This window comes from Perca flavescens, chromosome 16 (genome assembly GCF_004354835.1).
Source record: "Perca flavescens isolate YP-PL-M2 chromosome 16, PFLA_1.0, whole genome shotgun sequence".
In the NCBI taxonomy this organism is placed as follows: domain Eukaryota; kingdom Metazoa; phylum Chordata; class Actinopteri; order Perciformes; family Percidae; genus Perca; species Perca flavescens.
In genome coordinates, this window is record NC_041346.1 from 9451223 (window position 1) to 9472143 (window position 20921).

General features: G+C 40.4%; 1 protein-coding gene across 3 annotated transcripts in view; it reads right to left on the minus strand.

The window, feature by feature from the left end:
* The window catches only part of gsna (gelsolin a), a 26366-nt gene extending 5707 nt beyond the window's left edge, over nt 1–20659 (minus strand). The window contains exons 1-11 of one of the 3 annotated variants that reach the window (XM_028600911.1): nt 20491–20659; nt 11994–12194; nt 9400–9554; nt 8873–9034; nt 8203–8352; nt 8037–8126; nt 7150–7282; nt 5322–5626; nt 2972–3105; nt 2143–2233; nt 1902–1928 (exon numbers count right to left, since the gene is read on the minus strand). In XM_028600911.1, coding sequence (XP_028456712.1) covers nt 1902–1928; nt 2143–2233; nt 2972–3105; nt 5322–5626; nt 7150–7282; nt 8037–8126; nt 8203–8352; nt 8873–9034; nt 9400–9554; nt 11994–12189 — 1443 coding nt within the window. In that variant the 5' untranslated portion in view covers nt 12190–12194; nt 20491–20659. Of the gene's footprint in view, nt 1–1901; nt 1929–2142; nt 2234–2971; nt 3106–5321; nt 5627–7149; nt 7283–8036; nt 8127–8202; nt 8353–8872; nt 9035–9399; nt 9555–11993; nt 12198–20490 lie in introns of all 3 variants that reach the window. The other 2 variants (XM_028600912.1, XM_028600914.1) reach the window with 2 other exon arrangements.
* Between the last annotated feature and the right edge of the window lie 262 nt (nt 20660–20921).

Here is a 20921-nt window from a genome sequence, read left to right on the forward strand (position 1 = left end):
GAGAATAGAGAAATGGTAAATAATCATTCATGGGTAGTCCACAGTCAAACACTTTTAAACTACAAACATTCCCACCAGTCCCTAGTCTTTGTGCATCCTCTTGTATAATATGAAACGGTCTGTCTGTCCGTCAGCAGGATTACTTGTCAGTTTTGGTCATCTCGAAACAGCATAAAAGTTGTATTTTAGATTTGTTATCTTACTTCAATATAAGGGTCTTTGGATAAGTATGGTTTTGTTGTATGTTTTTGTTGTTGTTATAACTTCTATTTCTGGGTATTAATATGTAATTGAGGTCGTCGCTCTCTTGGCATCAATCCTCAATACCTTGTTGGCAATGGCAAAGACCACAATGTGTCTGAACCACAAAAATAAATTCCAATTCCAATATCAAATTCCAAAAGTTGAAAATTCAGCATAATTTTACCAATTATATATTTAGGCAAAGTTTTTGAGCGGAGACATGTATTGAGATGTTTGGCTTCTTTTGTTAATTTCTTTTGTTGATTTCCATATATTTTTTTATTAGGCCAAAGTGCGATATAAATACTGTGAACGTATCAAAACGCTCACAGAGAAATGCACACAGCCCGTATTCAGAAACTGTGCCTTTAAACGAGCCGTCAGGACTTCCGTACGGTTGTGATACTATATATAGGTAGAAAGTGCCTCAACAGTGCCGTTACAGTCATTTCCCGGCTGCAATGGCAGTGCAGAGACGGCGTGAGTGCAGATGCGGAGACCCGGAAACACTGACCAATCAGAGAAGACTGGGCTGTTTTGGGAGGGGGGCTTAAAGAGACATGCGCTAAAACGGAGTGTTTTTAGACAAAGAGTGAATACAGGTACAGTATATACAGTATATTGAACATTAAAGCATGTAAACATGTAGTAGAAACCAAAAATACATGTTTGAACCTGAAAAATGATCATAATATGGGACCTTTAAATCAAAAGAGGGTTTTGTAGAAAAATCTGTCCATATTCCTGACCATATCATTTCGGTGTCTATACCAAAACTCAGGTATTTTCTTAGTGCTAGATTCATCACAACATTAAAACGATGTAAATTAAGACCAGGTAAATTAAAGTCAAGTTAAGTTTGACAAACGGAATCCAAAAGTGTCAAGACGTGTGCAAAACAGCTTTTCTCTACTTTGACAGCGAGAGCAGGGAAACATCTGTTGAATACAAACGTGACATCTGCAGAAGTTTCCACACTGCATGGATTCCAACGCTTGACCGTAAAGGATCAAAGTTCATTCTGTATGAAAGTACGTTCCCAAGTTTAACTGAAGTAAATATAAAGCTTCAGCAATGTGAGGTGAATATCTTCTTCTTTCTATATCCTTTAATACACACACACACACAGGGTCATGCCACAGCACACACACACACACACACACAACATGAGCATAAATGTACATGCAAAGTGAAGACACGCATGAGGAGTGAAGTGTGAATGCGGGAACACAGAAATGAAAGAATGACGACTCACGTGAGTGCAGAGCCAGGACTCACTCTAAACAACTCTACAGTGTACAGAATGATCTTTACAGTTATTTCCAAACTCTTAACATCACAACCATGATGTTCTATCTAAAATCAGGTCAGAGTAGAGTTTGGAAACAAGGCTGTTATTTATGTGGACAGACAGAGGAGGAGGAGGGAACCTCCCATTAACATCCACATCGGAATGTCCTGTTTGTGTTGACTCATTATCACATTCATGAAGTCTTAAAGGAGCCAGAACAATGAAGACAACAGCTCCTTTTAAAATCAAGATATTCATATTCATAAGGAAGGTGAGAAAATAAGAAAATGTAGCTTCTTTTGTCACTGGCTCTGGACAAAAATCGTCATTTTGGGAGGGTACGGAGCAGGGAAGAAAGGGGAAATACCTGAGTGGTTATAGGAGCACCAACAACCTAAAGACAGGAGGGAAACCAAGGGAGGACAGAACAGAAGCAGCAGCGGGGAAACCATCAGGGAGAGGAGAAACAGTAAGAGGATGTACATTTTAGAGAGGAGGTGACTGCGCTGAGTAAGCCAGAGGGCAGCAGAGACTTTGATAACATGACATATGAGATGAATAGAAGCTCATGGGAACAAAAAGGCACTAAACGGAACAATGTATTCCACCTGCACAGGACCACCGCCGAGCTCATCTTCCAGCTGGGCGCTGAGGATCGCACAGGCCCCGATTTCATCCTGACTGGAATCCGCGCCCTGCCTGGGAGACAGTGTGAATGCAGCATCATTACACTGAAGCGAATAAGAGGCACAGACTGGGCTCTTTTAAAGGTAAAAAACAGGCTGGTAATTTAAAAAAAAATCCCATCAAAGTCCAAATGTTTTTAGCAGTAACTATTGAATGGAAATCTACTATATTTAAAGATCAGTCCCTTAAATCTTAAACTTCTAAGAAGTATTTTAACTTTTGATTGAACTGCCCCATTTTATAAAAAAAATGCATAATATATATATATAAAAAAATAATGCATTATTTTATATATATATATATATATATATATATATATATATATATATATATATATATATATATATATATATACACATACGAGATTATTGTATGTTTTGCATTTAAAGCCTTAATCTACAAGGTATAAGACCCACTCATGAAAACTTTGCTCCACTAGAGGTTACCCAGGGTACCTTTAAACTTCCAAATTTAACACTGTTGATGTTAACGTATATACATAATATACACTCTATTTTTTCCGTTATAAAATATTATACGCACATTTCCAGCACTGAGTTCTGACTCCTCTCAACACAGAATATCAGTCATTACATTTTCCAGTTGACAGCGTTTACCTGGTTCAGGCAGTTTGTACTTGGCTCTTATAATTTAATGACTCCCTGCTTTATGATTCAGGCAGTTACGAGGGGAATATTTTTAGACCTAAATATTGCCTATCTCAGCTTAGCCTCTCTATCATATTCTCACCACATGTAGATAAAATGTCCCTGACGTCCTCCATGATGATAGTTATAAAGGATGATGTAGCTGTCTCCTCCGTAGAACTGTCCATGTGTGGACGGATCCACGGCCATCTTGTCCGACCCCTCAATACGCCAGATCTGTCAAGAAAGAAAAAACATGTTTAGGGACTATTGTTATTAATGTGTTATCCCATTTACTCCAAATCATGTAGATATTACATAACATATAATCTACAGTATAATGTAATATATAATGTAAATTATAACATTTTCCAAATGTGAAGCTCCCTGTGGAAATCACTCTGTATTTCACAAATTTCACAAACTCATTTTCCACAATAGGGAGCTATAGAGCTATAGAGCTCAACAGCAGGTTTCCTGGAAGTAAAAATACAATGCAATTTCTCCATTGACAATTGGAGTATAAGCCATAAAATCGTAACTGTCGATGGTAGAACCAGCTACGATACGACATGACTAAGCGATTGTATATGTATAGATGCCAAAAGTTCATGGGGCACCAACCTTGTTTTGAGATAAATGTCTTTTATTCGCTATGTCTTGGATAAGTACTTCATTACCCACAATCCTGAACAATCCCACAATCCCACAGTGATGTCTCTGATTGGTCGAACTCATGCTGGTGAGGAGGGGGAGCTGCCCATAGACAGTAAAATAAATGGACCAATAGATCCCGTTGCTCTGGACGGTAACCAGTGAAGTCTATTAGAAGCACTTTTCCGGTGAGGGCTGAGCGTTACTGCGCAGCCTCCAACTGAGCTTGAAGACGTAGATGTGACTTGAGCAACGTGTCTGAAAGCTGTAAGTCTTCTGGTAGCTGTGCCAAGAGAAATCTCAATCCTTCCCAATCTTGCAGAGACTGAGAGCGTAGGTATATGTAAGGAGATAACAGCTTCTCCTGATTATACGGTAATTCCTCTACTATGCGGCAGTAAGTTGCGTGGTTGTGACACAATCGTTAGCCTATTTTTACAAAAACGTCTGCTACGGAGCCATAACGTGAGATACAAGGTAATGAAGCCTTTTATACATTGTCGTGTTTCTTTAGAATTAAACAATGGACAAATAAAGTCTTTAAACGCTTCAGATGTAAAGTTATTCACTGCCAAAGTGACGTCAAAATGAATGGCAGTCAGTGGGATGCTAACGGCGGGTGAGTGCTTGTTAGCATCAAAATGGCGCCATAGGAGGTACCTCTTGAAATTATGAATCCCATTATGGCCACGCCAAGACCTGTCCTTCAATAGCATTTATTGACCAGGCGTCCATGAGAAAGTAAGGTCACGTAACCCCATTTGTTCAGGTCCTATCTCCTGACCAATTGGCTATCCTAACCTTAACCACTCAAGGTGAAATGCCTAACCCCAACCAATCAAGCGGCTTCGTAGGGCGGGTCTAGGCGTGGCCATAGTGGGATTCGTAATTTCGCCGGCAGCTCCCCAAGGGAGTAAGCCTCTCTCCACAACAGGTACCTCCTATGGCGCAATTTTTATGCTAACAAGCACTCACCCGCCGTTAGCATCCCATTGACTACCACTCATTTTTACGTCACTTTGCGAGGTGCCTGATGATAATCTTGTTTTACGAGGATTTACGACACTGCACGAATCAAGATCTGTTCCACGCTTCTGCCGTTAGTTGGCTAACCGCTAGCTGACTGCTGTCGAAAATAACGTTAACTCGAACTAAACACTGGGAAAAGCAGGTTACAGCTGACAAAACAGCTGTTATATATTTTAACGGTTATGTTCAGGTTTTATTTTGAGGGTCTTTTAAAGTTATTACATGCTGTATCAGCTAGCGGTTAGCCAAATTAGCTGTTAGCTAAACTAACGTTAGCTTCCTTTATTCAGTGGTGCGCGGTGGTTTATGGGATGAGTAGTTCCTTCGCTCCATAATGAAAATGTGTACACAGTCTTGTACCATTGACTTTTTGGGGATTTTCTGTTTTTTCACTCGAAATGATATGGTGTATGCTTATGAGTCACATCGTAGCTGGTTAGCCTAAGGCATGGTCTAAAACTTTTTATACACAGATTTTTCCAGACGTCAATGGGAGAAAACTGTTGATGATCTAAAATGAAGACAGATTCAGCAACTGCATAGCTTATTTCGCGCATAAAATGTTTTCAGAAACACATTTCGGAGAACAATTTTCGTAAAATAAGAGAAATTTTCTAAATGAGCCTCCGTGTTGGTCTGTTTTGAAATGCGAGAGCAGACAGCCCCGCGTGAATCGGTCGTCCAATCAGGCGCAGCCATCGTGGTTGTAGGAGGGTGTAGCCTGATTTCTTATATAAAGTGTTACAGATGTCCAGCCTGTGTCCTCTCACCTGTTTCTCTCCGCTGCCGTTGTCCACCATGCCGTGCTGGGCGGCCATGGCGGGGGAGTCGTGCAGGCTGGATGCGTCGAAGGGCACCTTCTCTATCTTGGCGATGCTGTTAGAGATGTAGGCGACGCCCAGGCCCTCTGTCTGATCTCTGTCCCGCCAGTTTTTGAAGAACTGCTTGAAGAGCGGCGTCTCGCCCATCTCTGGCAGGATCTGGACCTCCGTGTGTTTGGGGTAACCCATCTTCTTGATGAAATGGTCCGCTGCTTTCATCGCTTCCTTTCGCTCGTCCATGTTGGCATCTTTGCCTGTACGCAGAAGAAAAGATAGCGCAGTGAAGAGTTATTATATCAAGCGAGAATATATACTGTTTATATGAAAAATAAATAGTGATATCAGTATTTTAACCAACCAGTGTCAACCATAATGGTTTCTGAGTTGTATGACGAGCTAACTGTGGGAGTGACTCATATGACTGTAACAATATCAAATTTTTCTCATTGCTAAAAGGTAAAAAAAATAAACATGTCATGAATGTTTGGATTAAAGGGGATAAAAATGTTATGAATATGAAGCTACAGCCAGCCGCTGGTTAGCTTAGCTTAGCATAAACAATGGAAGTCTGAAGCAGGGCTCTGTCAGGTACAGGTACAGAAATCTGCTTACCAGCACCTCTAAAACTCAATAACTCAATAAATAACACGTAATATTGTTGTCTGTTTTATCCATACAAAAAGTGTACAAAACAGACAAGTTGCCTGGCAACTTTAAGGTGGCAACAAGACACCAGGAAGTCACTGCGCCTGGCCAAAACATAGACATAACCCCTCATAAAACAACAATGTGTCATTTTTACATTCTGGTTTAAGTACAGATTTAACATAAAACATTTTAATATCTGAACTTTAGAGGTAAATATTGTACATTGTATTAGAAAGGGTTTAGCATGGGTAAAGAGATTTTTGGATTTATAATTGGTCCATTTTATTACAAAATATGCTGTACTTGTATAATATATTTATATATACTGTATATACTGTGTGTGTATATATATATACTGTGTATGTATGTGTGTATATATATATATATACTGTATATATATATATAGATAGATATATATATATATGTATACTGTGTGTGTGTGTGTATATGTATGTATGTATATGTATGTATGTATATATATATATATATATATATGTATGTATATATATATATATATATATATATATATATATATATATATATATATATATATATATATATATATATGTATACTGTGTGTGTGTGTATATGTATGTATGTAGGTAGGTAGGTAGGTAGGTAGGTAGGTAGATCTTTATTGTCATTGTATGCGATACAATGAAATTATGTTGGAGCAATCCTCTCGCAGCATAGAGTAAAAAAATAACGATATACACATACACATCCATACACATACGTACACACGTACATACATACGCACATACATACGTATACAGAGTAAAGAAGATAAATATATATATATATATATATATATATATATATATATATATATATATATATATATATATATATATATATATATATACACATATACACATACACACACATTCTCAATAAATAGATAAAACAGCTAAAAACAGTCACAGTATGTATATATGTGTGTGTGTGTGTGTGTTTCTGAGACCTGGCCATGAGAAGCAATGAAGCTGAGCCTGGGCTCAGCATGCCTGCTCAGAATTGACCACACAATCATCTATTCAGCAGAAGTATAAAGTCTCCAGCTGTGAAGATGAAGCTCTGCTAAATGAACATAGTGTACGAGGAATCCTCTGCAGCACCCTGCACTGACCTTTCCAGACAAAGATCTTGCCATTGGAGCCGTGGTCCAGAATGAAGCAGTCGCCGGACTCCAGGGCGCTCTGAGCGAACGGGTTCTCTGCTGCCACCAGCGCGATGGCCATGCTCCCACTGGCGTTGGACACCTGCAGGAGGGGGGCGAAGGAAGAGAGAGGTGTGCTTTTCATAAAATCACTGTCCGTTAGAAATGATCAATTAGTAGAACTGTGAAGGTAGCATGGTTGTCATGTAGTTATTTCTAGCAAGAAATAACTACATGACGTTTGAGTTGCAAGACTATTCTCATTGTTCGTAAGTGTAATGATAATAAAGTTGATTTGAATTGAATTTTTGACCTGATTACATATTTAAAGATGCTCTAAGCGATGTTGGGTGACGTCACTTCTTGTTGACATTCAAAGTATTGTCAAACAAAACGGAGGCTAGCTCGCCCCTCCCTCCTCCTCATCCCATCCCCCTCCCTTCCGCTCACTAACCCCCCAACCCCCACCCCCAAATCCTTCTCGTCGGTTATTGGCTGGAACACTGTTTATGTTTGGTGGTGCAGGTTGGCCATTTTGGTTTTGTTGCCATTTGTGGAGCCTGGGCTGTCTTCAGAGACCGTGTTTTTTTTACAGTGTGTTCAGGGGACAGGCAGCTAGCGGATAGCAAGGAGATGTTTGCTGTATGTGACAAAAAATGGCGTAGCCTAAAAAACGCGTGACATCGCTTAGAGCACCTTTACAATAAAATCAGATGAAATTACAGACTTCTATTGATTGATTGATTTTACTTTTTTACATAAATGCAACAGAAAATAACGAGACAACAAGAGATTTATTACAAGAGAGATTAAAGAGACAACATGTGTGTCTGGGGGGGGGTTTCCGGTTCTCTCACCTTGTAGAGTTTGGCCAGCTTCCTGTTTGAAACATCAGCCGCGATGTCATCCGCGGCGCCGACGGGCAGATCTGGTTTATCACCTAACACCTGAGGACGGTTGAAACGTTTCAACACAGAAGTCAGTTTTAGGCTTCATTTTATTGTCATAATTCACAGATCTCACCTCTATCATCTTCTCTCTCTCATTCCCCTCGTCACAGACATAAACTCTGGCCCTCCCACTGCGCTCGTTGTCACGGATACCCTTGGCAACCTGAGTTGCCTTCAGCTTCTCAAAGTGGTTGCTCTGGGAGCCACACCACTGGTAAATCTCCTGCACAGCGAGAAGAAGAGAAGAGCAGGTTACAAAAGAGGTGCTTAACATTTTGAATCCCTAAAATTTAGACCACTTTTCCCATAATCCTTAGAGCTTGTTAAACGGACACCAACATCTACTAAAAAGACCTCACTGCGGCACTGACAATCACATCTAGGTCTACAACTAACACTTATTTTCATCGTCAATTAATCTTTTAAAAGGTTGTTTGGTTGGTCTAAAAAATGTCAGAAAATGGTGAAAAATGTTGATTTGTGTTTTCCAAAGCCCAAGATGACCGCTCAAATATCTTGTTTTGTCCACAACTCAAAAATATTGAGTGAGTGAAGAAACTAGAAAATGTCTACATTAAAGCAGCTGGAATCAGAGAAAAAATGACTCAACCGATTAATGATCAAAATAGTTGACAGTTCATTTAATAGTTGACAATGAATTGATTAATCTTTGCAGCTCTAATCACATGATATTATTATGTATATCTAATATGAATGTGCTTGATCTGCTCAGTGTGACTCACAGCTCCCAGGTCCAGGATGAAGCAGTCTCCCTTGTTGAAGCTGTCCCAGCTGACCGCCACCTCCGTTGCCCGGACAGCACGGCGACCTTTGACCTGCAGCAACCGCTGCATGACCACCTCATTAGTGACCACGTGCTTGAACCCGGACGCCACGCCCCCTTTCTGAAAGATAAGAGATGCATTACACTTAAAAAAAAAAGGTGGATCCAACCTTGACAGAATTAAATAAAAAGAAAAATAATAATTTTGAAAAGGATGTTGGAAAGTTGACAAGATTTACAAAATGACGCTGTCATAACAGAATGGATCTTTCTATTTTTTTACGAATGATAAAATGATGTTTATATTTTAAAATATGATAAAAATATACCCTTAAAAATGTCAGGCAGAAATCACACTTGCACATAACTTACTTGACCTATACGTAATCCCAGGTTTAAAATGCACCAAAAAAAAAAGCACAAAACATATATTGTATATTATTCCCTGTGTATACATGTTTTGCAGCTATAAACATGACATCTTACCATATATCGGATTCCAGACTTGAAGTAGCCAAGAAAGGTTTTGGACTCGTATCCCTGGGCCTCGCGGTACTGGATGGGTTTCCCCCCCAGGAAGTCGTCCATTTGGACAGTAAAGATGGCCGCCGAGCCGCTCTCATCCTGGGTGCAGGAATCGCCTGCACCAGAGGAACCACAAATGTACTCCATATAAATCCTGGTCCTTATTTTATCTCAGCAGTCATACAGCACATCTACCCACAGAGCCACATTTTGCGTTTGACGAATTCCCTCACTCAGGACTCAGTGGGCCAGGAGATCGATATGGGGCAGGTCCCAGCAGACACTTTTATAAATGCAACATTATTCCATTTCTGGTCACACACAGAGGTTTAGCAGCATGTGAGTGGGTTCCATCGGACCCTATTTATTGGTAAATGCTGTTTCCATGATCAATCAAGCTGACTAAAAGGACATGAAATCAATAAAAAAAAAAGTCACGCTTCAGCTTCTCGCTTTCCTGTTTGCTTTAAACTAAATCCTAAAAAATGACCCAGCCAGGCACTCTGTCTTCTGTCAGTACTAACTCCAGGACTCATTTTTAGGCTTTGGCTGATCCAAATACCTATTTGACCCCTTACTAGACACTGACATCAATTTGGATTTTAATTAAAAAGTGAAAATGACATTGATGATTACACGGTTGAAAGATTAAATTCAGTTTAATGGGTTGCGAAAATTAGAAGACAAAGAAGGTCAACTTTATTAATCCCACAAATGAAATATATATATATATATATATATATATATATATATATATATATATATATATATATAATGTAGATGTGTAGATGATATAGATGTTTTTCATTCTGTTCTTTTATATATATATATATATATATATATATATATATATAATATAGATGTATATATATATATATATATATAATGTAGATGTGTAGATGATATAGATGTTTTTCATTCTGTTGTATTTATATATATATATATATATATATATATATATATATATATATATATATATATAACAACAGAATGAAAAACATTTCATTTCCCTATTTTATATGTATTCCCACGCACACACAGGCCCAAATACACACATGCACAGTCAAGACTTGCACACATGCATTATGTATGGAGAGATGTCAGAACGAGGGGACCGCCTCACAAGATGGTGCCCTGAGCAGTTTGGGGGTTTGTTGCGTTGCTCAATGGCACCTCGGCAGTGCCCAGGAGGTGAACTGTCTTTCTCCAGCTAACAGTCTACAGTCCATACTTGGTCTGTGTGGGGACTTGAACCAGCAACCGGTTCCCAAGACAAGTCTGGTCACGGACTGTGCTACTGCCACCCCCATTATCCTACGTCTTAGGTTAAAAAAAACAACTTCTAGATCTTTGTCTGTATCAATACATGAAAACATGTCCTACAGGTGCAGGGATTTTTTTAATCTAGCTACTGTCAGCGTGTTCTACATCATACAAAATAGAGGGAGAAAGTCACTACTGTTACTATTGCTCCCGTACTGTACTTGAGTACATTTATTACATTTTTTATGCTTCATGTACCATTTCAATTTCAATTTCAAAGTTGTATTGTCATATACACAGTGAGGAAACATGTTTCCCTGTACAATGAAATTCTTCCTTTGCGGTCCACAGAATGCCAAGCAATGTAAAATCTACAATATATACTACAAATATACAAAATGAAACTATTTTAAAAGGCAGCATGTGAGAAATAAAGCAACAATAAAGCAGTTTAAATTAGCTTTAGCTCTACAATCTACAACATTTAAATGCTGCTTAGATGTTGATGCATCAGTGATATTAATCCACTACACACATCAAATCTTAGTGGATTATAAAGGGGCCACTCTGCAGGAGTAGTTTTACGTTTTGATACCAATTTGCAGATAATGCGATTTTAGTTAAGTCGAATTATGAATCCAGAACTTTCTTGTAAGGGAATATTTTTACAATGTTCTACGTCTTGTGTTGATTCGCAAGCCACCCATTTTGTGTGTGTTGCAAAACTGTCTAGACCATCCCCTTCTACTGAAACAGTACATCATATGTACCGTATGAGGCTTTTGATCATTGAAAAAAATGTCAGCTGTGAAACTCTGCTGTGTCCTTGTAAGCCTTTCTAGTTTGATCACAAAGGACATCTGTCCAATGAAATGAGGCCTGTCACGATTTACGTGACAGGCTGATCTAAGTGAGCAGGGTGAGACGCAGTGGAAACGCAAACCACAACCGCAGCAGTCAACACCGCTTTGTCTGTAAACGTGCAGCTGTCGGTTATTTCACAAGGCTTTTGCTTTTGTTTTTCTGTTCTCATCTTCCCAGATTCAAATTGTCACATTGCGCACTAAAAAAAGCAGAATTGATTCAGAAATGATTGTCTCTTCTTGCTTTAAAAGAGTGTTTTAATATGCTGCCTTTTTCTCATGAGTGTCTTTTCTTAACTTTGACACACAAATTGAATTTTTTATCTCTTGTATGCAGATTTTAGATACGTAGATAGATGCAGATATTCCCTTTACCTCCTCTTATTTCTCTGTTCTAGCACATCATAACCTCCGTCTGACTGCACTCACCCAGCCAGTAGTGGAGGTCGTACTGCAGGTTCCCGGAGCGTTGTTTGATGGTGTTGAGGATGAGGTAGGCGTCTCCAGTGTAAAATCCCCCGTGCAGGTTCTCGGGAACAGGCACCAGGTCAAAGTTCTCCACCCTCCACACCTGGAGGCCCGGCGTTTGTCCGGCCCGATCAAACTCTGGGTGCTGCACTGCCATCCTGCCTGCTGGGAAATCACACACACCTCAGATTTAGTGCTTTTCTTGTCTACAGGCCTAAACGTAAACGTGTTTTCCCTTAGCAACAAGCTGTGGTCTTACGCTCTGGATCAGCGGTCAAATACTGCAGCGATAAGAGCTGTAAAGTTGTGTAATAACCTTTTATAAGTGAGACTGGGACTCCCTACTTGTGAGATCTTTGCTCTGTGAAGCCACTCCCTTTAAGGCTGAGGTGTTGACATGGCTACAAAGCTAAAGTTTATGGATATAGTTAGATATTAATGGTACAGCAGTGAGTCAATGATGACCTGTGGTCGCGGTGTTTCCTCTGAGCAGGAAGAGGAAGTCCTGACAGTTATGACTCAGGTGTAGTCATAACTGGCAAAAGAAACCGTGTTTATAGTTAGATATAGGAAAAGACTGGACATGTTTGCTCTTCAATCTATCATAACTTTATGCATGCCAGCACAAATATCTGGACACTAGGGGTAGGACATGTGGAGAAAATCTATCACAGCATATGTAATCTGGGTTTCGGCTTTTCCTTAAATATGTCACCGTAGGGCTGCTCGGTTATGGAAATCCTAATCCAATTATTTTGGTCAATATTGAATATCAGTTATTTAACACGATTATTCATTCACTTTGGGATAGATAAAACACCTGTGACATTTCTCTTAATACGTTTCCCATTGAACTTTTTGACATCCCCTTAAAATATATAATCTAAAAAATATATTAAAATGTTGTCCGAGTAAGTTTAGCCTTCGGGAGGGGCCAAAGTGCGTGTGTCATTGTTTTTTGTTATCGGGAAGAGGCGAATTCGCGATCCAAATGTGATTACTTGCACAGCCCTATGTCACCCATATCTCCGTGGTCTCAGAGTACAAGGTGTCATATGGCGCAGCCCTAATGTACATATCAGCAGTCAGACTTTGGGTGTGAGTGAAATTTGCTTGGGACTGAACCAAACGCGCATGCACACACACACACATACATACCATACACTTCAGCCATATCTGAGAGCATAAAAGACATGTGGCGCCCAATCAAGACTTTCAAGTATGTGTCTGTGCAGCATTGGATTACAACCTGCCGGCCTCTCAGCGCCATGTTTCACATGTCTCAGGTGGGAGTTGAGCATCCTGTTAAAACCTTTGTTATGGGCATCAGGAAGCTGTTTGCAGAACAACCGTTTATGAATTAATCCGCTGATTCTGTAGGCGTGGACATGTTTCAGATGTCTATCTTAGAGAATTTTAAAAGTTGGTGTAGGATTTTTCTGCTGTGCAAGGACTTTCAAAACAGCATAACAGGAAGTTTTAGTTAAAAAAAGGAACTCTTACTGTAAGTACAATGTTTAAAAAAAAACTACTATATTAAGTATTTAATAAAAGTATTTATTCAAATTCTCCCAGATGTTGGCTACGCAAATGTTTTTATTTTAGTATAGATGTGACATCCCAACTATACGCAAGTCCTGACGGCTCGTTTAAAGGCAGTTTCTGACAGTCAGATAACAACCTTGAACCAATCGTTTTTTATAAAATAGCCGAAAGTAAATGTAAATGGACTGTTCTTATATAGCGCTTTTCTAGTCTCAACGACTACTCAAAGCGCTTTAACATTGCACAGGAACCATTCACCATTCACACACATTCGTACACCGCTCATCAGATAATCAGTCACACACATTTACACTCCGATGCGCAGCATCAGGGGCAACTTGGGGTTCAGTGTCTTGCCCAAAGACACTACGACATGGGACTGCAGGGCCAAGGATCGAACCACCAACCTTCCGATTGGCAGGCAACCGCTCTACCACCATCAGAGTCCTGTGAACAGTGAACAGTGTCCTCTGAGATTCAGCAGCAGACTTTGCAAAACCACGCTGACTCCAAACCTATTAATCGCTGGCACAGAAATGCCTGCAGAGAGGGCATAAACAGTTTTTCAGAAGTGAAGCAGTGTTCTCAAATTAGAACCTGACCTCTCTGAAAAAGGGCTTCTGTGAGCCTTCATGGTGCATTTCTTCTTCATTTTACTAATGCATTTCAATGATGCTTGCTCGTAGGACAGTCAAACCCTCAACGTTCTTATCTGTAAAGTTAATGAAGCTCCGGTTCAGATATTGCAACAACAACAAAAAAAATCTAAAAACTGGAGGTCATGTAGTTCAGAGTGAACACAGAATCCAGTTTTCCACAGGAATGCTGGACCAGCTGCCTCTCAATTTGCATGACTACCGTCCACATTGGAGCAAGAATCGCCCATTCTTTTAGGCCGCAGTCTGCCCACAAACATGGCAGGAATCTGCTCCTGACCCTGAAAGAGGGAAGTGGCTCAAAATTCGCGTAAGCGGGCCAACAAATGTGGGGTTCCTTTTTCCCCCATTTCAGCTTTCCTCTTATCCTAAGCCAGAGTCACTGCAAATGATTGCGTCGCTCTGGAATGTTCCGGCATGGAAAAGTTAGTGGATCGTGTTGGAAAGAACCACTTTCACAGTCGACTTTCCTGATATTGAACGTGGCACATGTCAAAACATGTGGCTGGCTGGTGGATTTCTCTAAGCTGAATGATTTGGATAGACATTTGACGTTGTGAGGAAAGGAAAGAAATATATTCAGGTGACGGAATGTAGAGACCTAACTAGGGTTGGGCATCGAGAACCGATTCCTACTTGGAATCGTTTCAAAATTTACGATTCCAGTGGAATCGTTTATTTATTGGAATTGTTTAGAGGATTTCGTTTCAAATCCAATCACGGGTTCCAAATTTAACACGCGCAAGTGTTGGTTTCCGAAGCGGCCAGGTGCTTGTTGTGTTGCAGCCTTGAAGCACAGTAAGAGGCGCTCTAGTGTGGCTTTATTTTACGTTGAAAAAGCCCGGTAAAACTGCAAACCACCATTGAATCAAAATAAAACGTTCCTCTTATTTGTGAAAATAGGCACGTGACCCGTTTCAACTCCACCACTCAAAGAATCGGAATCAAGAATCCATAAGAACAGGAATCAAAAGGAAGAATCGCAATTGGAATCAGAATCGTTAAAATCCACACGATGCCCAACCCTAGACCTTACTCATTTATAGCTCCTTTCGACTCAACATAAAATGGACAGCGCACCTAGTCAAAACACCGAAAATGTATCCAGAACAGCTGGGTATGTGGGAGTCACACGAGGTCAAGCACTGTCTCAACTTCCACGACACTGCAGCGCCTGCGTCCGGGTTCGGCCAGAAAAAGAAAAAAACGGGGCTGCTGGGTGATCCCACTGGGATCATTAGAGCTTGATGGAGGAGGTGGAAAGCTTAACTTTCCTACAGTGCGCTCTAAAGTAGTCTGGTGGAATTTCCAGCCCGGAGAAGCTTGAATGCTACAAAAGTCAGTGGCCACACAAGGTTTAACTAAGCCTCAGGCGGGTATGATAAATGTTTAATGCCTAACTTGTCAAGCCTGAAAACAAAGATACCAATAGATAAATAGCAGTTTTAAGGGAAATAGGTTCACACTGATGAATACGAAGGATTTTCACGAGGAAAAAGTGAGTGCTCATGCAATATTTTCAGACATTGCACTGATCAAGTATGGAAACTTTGACAATCACAGTTTTCAACTGTCCCAGGACAGAGGCTGTCATGTTGTAAAGACATATTTTCATGTCATAACAACAGGGACTAAGAAACAGTTATGGATGGTGGATCATCCGGCTTATATGCAAGCCTGCAACGATACCGATCCGGCGTATCGGTGCATCTCAGTCTGGTACGGTTTCCTAAGAGTCGTGTTTATCAAAGTCCAATCAGAGTAAGTTCCTGTTGGATCTCTGTTCAGGCCGGTGATTGGACAAAGTGGACTGAAAAGTCAAGATAAGTTAAGGTTCAGCCCTTTAGATAACTTGAATCGGTGTGCTTCACTCTAAAGTACGCAATGCTTCACCAAAGGATGTTAGAAGTATATACTGTAGGTAGCGTGATATGATGTGATCATGTCACATATAGCCTGTAAGAATGTTAGTGTTTAATATGTATGCTCAATCAAGTTTTGTACTTTTGGTAATGATGATACCTTTTGACCTTTTTAAGTAGAAACGCCTAACCAGGGACAGGGGTAGCAAATTATTGTAACCTGTTGCATTGTCTCTGGAAAAATAAACTAAAAGAAATATTCTGTATATTGTCTGTAATACTGTAGAACTGATTCATGTTATCGCGTCACAAATGTCTGCTTAAGAAGAGGCACCCAGTTAGAGGAACAGCTCAAGATTTGCACTTTACAATAATATGTTTTCCCTTCTGAGAGTCAGATGAGAAGATTTAAACCACTCTCACGTCTGTGTGTTACACACACAGCTGGAGCGAGGAAGTGATTAGCCTAGCTTAGCATTAAGACTGAAAGCAAACAGGAAAATGGTTTGAACATCTAGAATGCTAAAGAAAAACATCTAATTGCTACTACATCCTCCCAAACTGCTACTTCATTAATATACTTTACGGGAACCATCTAAAACAACAGCGACGAGAGAATACAATAACCTTTTGTTCCCAAACAACATAATAATAAATCAGTAACTTCTGCTCGAGTTGATAAACGGTAGCCCACAGCCATTCATTAAGTTAAACGGACACACCCAGCAATATGAAAACAGCTTGCACGCAGAGCTCGGAGCGGAGCATGGGGATCCTCATTAACACAGAGACGGCTATACGGCAGACATTCACTTTTAATTGGAAAAAGCCAAGTCTCTGGAGGTAACACAGGGCCTATTATTAAAATACTCAAACTGTGGCCATGACGCAAACAGTACAGGAAAACTTGTCACTTCAGTTTTCACTTTGTAACTAAACTTGAGGTGGAATTTTACATTATTGCTTCTAGTGTGAGTTTTATGACAAAAGTACCAGTGTAACCCTTTCAATCCCCACGATAAACTTCCAAAAACATGATGCACGCGTAGCGCTCTGATTGCTTGAAAACAGAGCTGCTTTTTTTTTCTTTCTTCTTCAATCCCGAAAAGTTGACTCGTTCAAGAAGTCTTTTCATCCAACAGCAGCCGAATACCTTTTACTCTGAAACGCATCACCTGTTGAAAATATTAATTTGTATTCGGGAGGCCTTTTGTTTCTGTGGCACTAAATAAATATGACTGCCTTTGACTGTGATCTTCCCCTCTGATGGAGAGAAATGTTCTTTCTGCCTCTGCACATCAAAGCTGTTTTCTCCCACCGTTGGATCCACTCGCACTTCATAAATCAAACATCAGAGTGGGATACACAGCATCTGATTCACCTCACACTTTGAAAAATCAAAGGCCAGTATTTAAATATGTGATAACAACTGTGACAAAAGGTAGAAAACAAAACATAATCTAACAGGAATGAGGGAGAAGGTTAGAATTATGAATTAGAATATTTTTCTGCAGCAACTTTTGTTGAATGAAGGGCAACAGCTGACTAAAACAACATGAACCATTAAATGTTTCTGACAGCTGCAGGTTGGATAAAGTGACTCGCGGAGGGGTGGTTTGAGTATTGTGAATGACTCGACACACACACACACACACACACACACACACACGGCTACGAGCTTAAAAAATAAAATGCTGGGAAAAGCATATGGTGTGTGCAGGCTACCCCACACCTCTGCAGAGTCGGAGGAATTTTTTTAGTTTGTGCCCCCCTCACTGCCGGCTCTTTGTCCGCCCCCCTCGCCTCTGTGTAAACATGTCATTCCAACCTCAGTTATTTGGCCCCCTCCCCCATATTTTACCAGCCTCTCTTTTGTGTCTGCCTTCCCTTGAGGCCTCAAAACACGATCAGCTGTGCAGATAGCAACAGTGGAGTCATATGATAAGAGTTGTATTAATCCCTTGTGATTAATCTGCTGGTGTGCCACTTCAAAAACAAGCCCGCAATATAGTCTTGTCTTTGAAAATCTTAATTTACATGTGTGTGCTTGTGTGCTGAGATTCTTCCCTCAGAAGAGGGATTCTTGATGACTCATTTTCTCCACGCCAACCCTGCCGTTCTGTGCCTCTCGAGGGCTGCAGCTGTCCTCCAGCTCGCTCAGGACACACAGTAGAGACAACACTCTATAATAGCTGCTCTGCTTCCCTTTCATCCGCTGACACAGTGTTAGGCTAAAGACAATCGAAATGGCTGTTTATGACTTAGTAAATGACCACCCTGATATATGGACAGTTATTAAAGGATATGAGATGGTTGTTTCAGGAACAGTCTAGCTGAAACCAGCTCTGTTGCTGAATTAGTCATATCAGGCATGTACCGTAAACTCCTATTTCTAACAAAATGGCATCTTGTTTGACGGACAATGAGAATGCAATACAATCTCATAAATAGGGCTGGGCGGCTCTTTTAGTTCTGATCATTGCACGGTATGTTCATTTGACCCTAAAGTTCTTAATAAAATGAAAAAATACTCTGTACATTTCATTTGTCAAGTTAACTTACACAGGAATATACAAAAATAGTATTTACCATGTGGTTATTTCTTTATCGAATTACCAGAAAACACGATGTATTGTGATATATAATGTTATCGACATAAGAAATGACCTCAATGGGATAAAAACTAATTGCCATATGGCCCAGCCCTATAACAGAGGTTTATGCATTGAACATGTGATTTAACTTTGGGCAGATGTGGTAGTATATATTAATATCGCAGTGTTACAATTGATATAACGATACAGAATTTCTAAACTATTTCCCTGCCCTAAATGCTAAGCAGCTAGAACTCACCGTGTGAGTAATGAGTAAGAGGTGTGGCCTTTTTCTTTCTCAACTGGAAAAACGTGTAAGACCTGGTTGTGTTTAGTCAACTGAAACTATGTGGGTAAGGGTAGGGAAAGACTCCATTCATTGTTAGAAGAAACCAAGCTAGTGTCTCATTATGCTATATTTCGATATGTAGTTAGAACGTGCTTTTCCCTGAAGTACAGTGATTTAAATGCTAGAACAACAGTTCTAGACAGCTCCAGTTTTAAACCAAACACCTCTTGAAATCAGTGCTTACTGGGTGTGTAAGCCAAATCCATCCAACCTCCTCCCAATAACCTCTATTGTCACGGCAACTCTACTTACGCTACTGCGAGACGACATGTAGGACAGTCATTGCATGACTGCATAACCGCAAGAGGGTGCTTGTTATGTTTAGACATAACCTAAGTTTACAATGAAATAGTTTAAAGACTATACGCTGTCATTTTTTTGTCTAAGGACAGTCTCCCAACTTTGGATTTTCTGGCTTCAGCAGCAGCCGACGTGGGCTACATAACAGTGAGCGGAAGCCTGGACTGTTAGGCTTCAAAATGTCCATTAGCAACCTTTTTTTGTGACATCATAGACATTATTTGGAGCCATTTTGAGAACTAAAAGTAAATATGGAGCATTTGTTCCCATACAAACGTCCACATCAGCTGTCCTACCCTCTCTGGCAGAAAGCGTGCACAACTGTTAGTTTAAATCTGAAGTGGGGGTGTAGTACAGTCGGTGGGTTCAGGCATCCCATAATCTCTGTCTGGCTGACAGCTGAGTGTGGATCTGACACACACACACACACACACACACACACACACACACACACACACACACACACACACACACACACACACACACACACACGGCTGCTGTAACTAATAACCACATAGAGGATGTTGTGACTGACTTCCTTAGTGAACAGTTACTATTTGGTTGTGTGTTTCTATGGCAACCACAGATGTCCTTAAAATAGAGATGAGCATATTTGCTGCTGAGGATAATAATGACACTGTTTCTGACTGAGATGCTCCAACAAATGACTTGACTTTTTTTTTTTTTTTACCGTAATGCAGCAAACGCAGCATGGTAAACGTTGCTTTGGGTTAGCACATCGTCAGCCTAAACTCACTTTAAACAGAAAAGGAACAGGAAAAACATGAGCAAACCTGTGGCCTGTTAAGTGAAAAAACAGAACGTTTAGTCATCATCCAGGGTTACCACTGGCCTATCCATATATGGCTGCAGCTTTGCACTTTTCACAATAAAAGCAGGGTTTACACTTCATTAGATGACAGGCTTATAAACTAAAAGAACTCGGGTTCAAGTAAACTATTTTTTTCTTTTTTACATCAGAAGAAGACACCCTCTCTTTCTTCCCAGCATATCAAACCTTTGTTCCAGGCTGCGTGGAAATAACAGTTCATTTTATTGTAACCCTAATTAACAGGGCATCAAATTACCGTCCCGCAATCTGTGCTACGGGCTTTATATAGTTTCATAGGAAGAGAGTGGGTTTGGACGTACCTGAATGTGTAGGTTGTGATCGGCGACGGGCTGCAGACGGAACGGTGTAGACCTGAGAGAGCCGCGGTGAGCGCTTCAAGCTGCAGCGGGAGCAGAGATGCAGAGAGTCGGCGGAGTGCGGAGTGCAGAGCCGCTGTTTATGCCTTTGGCCCGGGACACTCCCCGTTATGACACTCCCCTGGCCTGGGAGGGGGGGGCGGCCGACACATGGGCGCGCACATGCACACTGATGTCATCATCATGCTAACAATCTGTCTAACTCTCGTCTTTAAATCTGTCTAAACAGTGACTCTGTTTATTATGCGGTCACTGTGAAGTTTTATGCTGCCTGCCATGATCTTTTTTTTCTAAGATAGCGTCTTGGACTGAATTGCGAAGTGTCCATGTTATTTGGACATTTGATAATTAAATAAGTGCTTCAAAATGAGACA